Source organism: Monosiga brevicollis, genomic scaffold (genome assembly GCF_000002865.3).
Source record: "Monosiga brevicollis MX1 MONBRscaffold_2 genomic scaffold, whole genome shotgun sequence".
In the NCBI taxonomy this organism is placed as follows: domain Eukaryota; class Choanoflagellata; order Craspedida; family Salpingoecidae; genus Monosiga; species Monosiga brevicollis.
In genome coordinates this window covers 3,261,980-3,266,308 of record NW_001865039.1, presented here as the reverse complement: position 1 = coordinate 3,266,308, position 4,329 = coordinate 3,261,980, and the positions used below count along the sequence as shown (strand labels likewise).

Genomic DNA, 4,329 nt, shown 5'->3' with positions numbered 1-4,329 from the left:
TGCAGAGTGTACCCGTGGTGGAGGCACGAAAGATCAAGAAAAAGAAGAAGAAGAAAACTCGTGATCTACCCGCCGACACGCAAGTGGGTGACAGGCCTGCCCAGGCTTCGTCTGAAGCCGTACCCTCACCCGATCCCATCGAGCCTCCCAGCCCCGCCCGGAGCCTAGCAACGCCACTTGCCACCGTGGGAGCGAGCGGTGTCGTTTCTGAGGTCACGTCTTTACCAGCCACCCTGGAAGCAACTGAACCCGACCAATCGCAGCCACACAATTTGCAGCGGGCTATTACTCCACCCACAACTATGACCACCGGGCCTCTTATTTCCACCTCCGCTCTGGAAGATACTGGGCCCAAAGGCGCTCAACCACGGCCATCGCCGCCAGCCCCAATTGCCTCTGAATTGGCTGAAGAGGAAGTGCATAGCGAGCCAAATGTGGCTGATGACGACAGAACCAGCCTCAGGCCCGACACGCTCACAGCTCGTCATGCTCGCGCCGAGGACACTGCACACACGGTGGCGCCCACTAGCAACGAAAGTGCGCTTGTGAGCGATGCAGTGACAGCGGCCAGTGCACCTACCATACCAAACACCGTTGCTAGCTCCATTGCTGAACAACCCTCAGATCTGGTCGAAGATGGGGAGAGCTGGGTCGACCGACGGGCGGCAGAGTACGAGTTGCGACGAGAGGCAGCTCCTGCAGCCATGGGTACGGCCCAGCATGACAGCAATGACGACAAGCCAGACGCCTTTGAGCAAAAGATCGAGGCCATGCTTGCGTCCCCAGTCCGCAAGATCGAGTCGTCAACTTTTGCAGAGATGCCCATCAGCCCCGAGGTGTCCGAAAACGCGACTGGAGCCTTGCCTTTGGAGGCCGACGCCCAAGCCAACACAACTGACACTGAGGAACTGAGTGCGACGGGTGATACCTCGCCCTTGCCCTCGCCCTCGCCGTCGCCAGCGGTACAAGCAACTGCGACGGCGTCCGACTCTACCAATAGCTTGCCGCTCCTGAGCATTGAAGCGCTGCAAGGCTCCTTGGCTGGCACGCATGCGGTTAATTCGGTGGCGGAATCGGACGATCAGAGCTTCTATGCCTCCCTTATGCTCGAACTGCTGCACCCACCGGACAACGACATTATTGATATCTTTCACGTGCGCACCTATGATGGACCACGCGAGCGACACGCCCGACTCATCATCACGCCCCACAAGGTTTTCGTGGCACGAAAAAGTATGTGTTTTATCCCTATCCTGGACTCTTTGGCACGTCAAGGCGCACACAAACGGCGTCTCGGCATTGCACTTCATGCTTTCGTGCTCACGCAATGGATGGTCGTAGGCGTCATGACTACGCAGACCGTGTTTGAGCTGGAGATTGCCTTGGATCTGCTTCGGGTACGGTTGTTGCGCGGACTGCTTGCAAGGCCCTGTCACATGGCACGACTCATCAGTTGTCTGGCGTCTTTTCCTAGCTGATTGATGTCTGTCTCAACGGCTTGGGCCTGGAGTTGCATTACCAGTACTCCAACCGGCAGATACGACGCTTTGCGGCCTTTACTGGCGATAAGGTGAAGCCATCTGCTTGCGACACAAGGGCCGCGGCCTTTCGCATCGACTCACTTGATTCATCTCTTGCCCCTTCCAGCAATGCACCCAAGCCATCATCCAAGCCATCATGCGCGCGTGCGAACAGAGCAATGTGCTGGAGGCCAATGTAACACAATCAGATGCCGTCAGGCGGGCAGCGATACATGCTTTTGCGGATGAAAATGATGTCAGTGCGAGTGTGAAGCACCTCCTTTTCCTCCCCTCTCCATATCTGTCGTACCATTTCCTGGTGTGCGCTTTGATCATCTCATTTGAGCTTGCGCGTTTAGTTTGGAACTTGCAAACATCAAGCGTTAGCCTACTATGCCATGCCTGCTCGTGCTTGTGGCATGCTCAAAGCCAGCGAAAGTGAGCACAACGCCGGAGGCGAGAGCGCGATGCTGTGGCTTGTGTTGGATGTGTCGATGCAAATGCTAATGGCCTGTCGGGTGGGCTCAGTTGTCTTGCAGGGCCGCATCGTATGCAAGCGGGAGAACCTGATCACGACTGAGTGGAAGCCTTACCTGTTGGCGCTTCGGTTGGTGTTTCTGGGGGGATGGACCGGTCATCAGCAGGTAGCAGGAGGCAGTCGATGCAAGTCTGTTGGCAGGTGCCTCATTTGTTGTCTTGTGAATGTGTAGGGGTGACGCGTTGGAACAAATGTCGTTCAAGGTACATGCTTGTTGAGAGCTTGGTTAGAACCTCGTGCTGTTGATGTCAAGGTGTCACTGACCGTCGCCATTTCTTTCCAATGGTATTGTATGCTCTCCATTGTGACGATGGAATGGGGTTTCAGTCGGATCAGAGCATTAAAAACAAGTTTGACTTGCGCTCTCCTGCCTTCAACTGCGCTCCGGGTTTGTAGCAATCGACTCGTGTCTGGGTGTTGGCGCTGGGCAGCCTGGTAATGCCGTTGCCTCACGCACCCCTTGCGTGACCCGTCTCAGCACCGGATCGTGAGCACCCTTATGCCATTCGTTGTTCAGCCGAGGCGGACGGCAATGACACACTTTTCATCGTACGTCGAGTTGTCTGCCATCCCTTTTCATCGGCCTCGAAATTCTTTCTGAAGAGTGTGCGCCTCACTAATCTGCTGTGAGGGTAGGACCCTGGTTCCAAAACCGAGGCAATGCGCTGGATGCGTGCACTCTGCTTGCAGGATGCAATTTCCATCGATAATGGAGTGGGTTCTGTGCCACAAGCACGTGATAACCAAGAGTGGCTTGGTGTGCTCCTGCTTATTACGGAGCAGCGCATCGTGGTCGCGCGCTGTAACATGTCGGAAATGCTTTTCCAGTCAGTAGCTGACCCCCTGCTTCCAAGACTCTCCTTTATCCATGCCTTGTGCGCCTGGTGTTGGATGGCATTCAGCATCAGGCAGCGCGACTCGACGAGTCTAATGTTCGTCTCTTCACTCTGGCTACAGTACACTGAGTTCAGTGGCCGTCGAGGATTTAGAACTGGTCGTGCTTGAGGGCTCTCACCGGCTGCTGCTCTACTGCGAGCACGTGGACAACGTCAACGACCTTGAGGTTTGACATGAAGCCCCCCCGCGCCTTCCCTTTGCTCTCAGGTGATTGAGAGCCTGCTCCAGCTCATGTGCTCATGGTGCGTGTGTGTGTGCGTGTGTGTGTGTGTGTGCGTGTGTGTTTTTGGGATAGGAGGTGGATGCCAGCATGGAGCTCATGTTTCCTACGTTTGTCAGTCGGCAGCAAGCTGCGCTTGCCTTGAATGCGGCCTATCAGGCGATTTTTGAGGTTGATCTCAATTTCGCTCAGCGAACTCAAGCAAACAGTTGAAGGGGGCGGGGGGCATTTGCTCAATGTTATTGAAGCAGCTTGAGTCACGCCTTTGAGAGCGTGCCAAGGTTGGACGCCCCCGACCGTCACAGACGGCAAGCTAGGCCCCTTGTGAGTCCTGATCTCTAATTGACCACCGATTTTCTGCGACGACCTACCGCTACGAAATCCAAGCGAGCCTTAGATTTCACCGGGTCGTAAAAAAGTCATATCATCGAGATTGGTATGGTAGTTGAGCCGCGGCGCCAGGATTTTCTGTCAAGGAAGAGAGCAGTAACAGTCATATGATTCCTCAGTGAGGCTCGTACGCAGCACCCCATGCATGGGAAGCAGCAGGGTCATTTATCTGTCCACCGACCTCGCGTTGGAGAGGGCTGGGGAGTTGAGAATGGTGAAGAGGCAGCGGCTCCTCGAAAAAGTACAACGATCGCAAGGCGCTCCGCGCACTTTGTCGGCGCTTGGCCGAGTAAGGCACAAAGCTGGCAAAGAGAGTGCGGCCCTCCGGCGACGTGTTGCGCACCAAATCCTCTGGGGGTACACCAGGGGTCTCATCGAAGGTGATCTTACCATAGTCTGGGAAGGTAGAAGCTTCAGGCCAATTTTCGGGCGTTGGCGTGCCCAGGGTATGTAGCACACAGGACAGCTGATCGATGTCGTTCTCGCCCGGGAACAGTGGCGCGCTATTGATCATTTCAGCAAAAATGCAGCCGACGGCCCAAAGGTCGACGCCGAGGTCATAGTGGCGGGCGCCAAACAAGAGTTCTGGGGCACGGTACCAACGCGTTGCCACTTGGTGGCTGTATTGACGACCGTCCTGGCGGTCTTGGTGCCAGATCCGAGCCAGACCAAAATCCGCAATTTTGAGCTGACCCTGCGGGCTGATCAGCAGGTTGGATGGCTTGAGATCACGGTGAATAATGCCACGCTCGTGACAGTAGGCC

At 55.7% G+C, this 4,329-nt stretch overlaps 2 protein-coding genes across 2 annotated transcripts in view; one reads left to right on the top strand and one right to left on the bottom strand.

The window, feature by feature from the left end:
• The window catches only part of MONBRDRAFT_22573 (uncharacterized protein), a gene marked incomplete at both ends in the record, with an annotated part of 3,787 nt that extends 1,526 nt beyond the window's left edge, over positions 1–2,261 (top strand). Inside the window, 6 exons of the mRNA XM_001742840.1 lie at positions 95–1,233; positions 1,342–1,397; positions 1,475–1,570; positions 1,648–1,716; positions 1,880–2,127; positions 2,231–2,261. Of these exons, the coding sequence (XP_001742892.1) occupies positions 95–1,233; positions 1,342–1,397; positions 1,475–1,570; positions 1,648–1,716; positions 1,880–2,127; positions 2,231–2,261 (1,639 nt within the window). The remainder of the gene's footprint in view (positions 1–94; positions 1,234–1,341; positions 1,398–1,474; positions 1,571–1,647; positions 1,717–1,879; positions 2,128–2,230) is intronic.
• Positions 2,262–3,680: 1,419 nt separating this feature from the next.
• Positions 3,681–4,329, bottom strand: part of MONBRDRAFT_14035 (uncharacterized protein) — a gene marked incomplete at both ends in the record, with an annotated part of 1,045 nt that continues 396 nt past the window's right edge. Inside the window, one exon of the mRNA XM_001742394.1 lies at positions 3,681–4,313. Coding sequence (XP_001742446.1) covers positions 3,681–4,313 — 633 coding nt within the window. The remainder of the gene's footprint in view (positions 4,314–4,329) is intronic.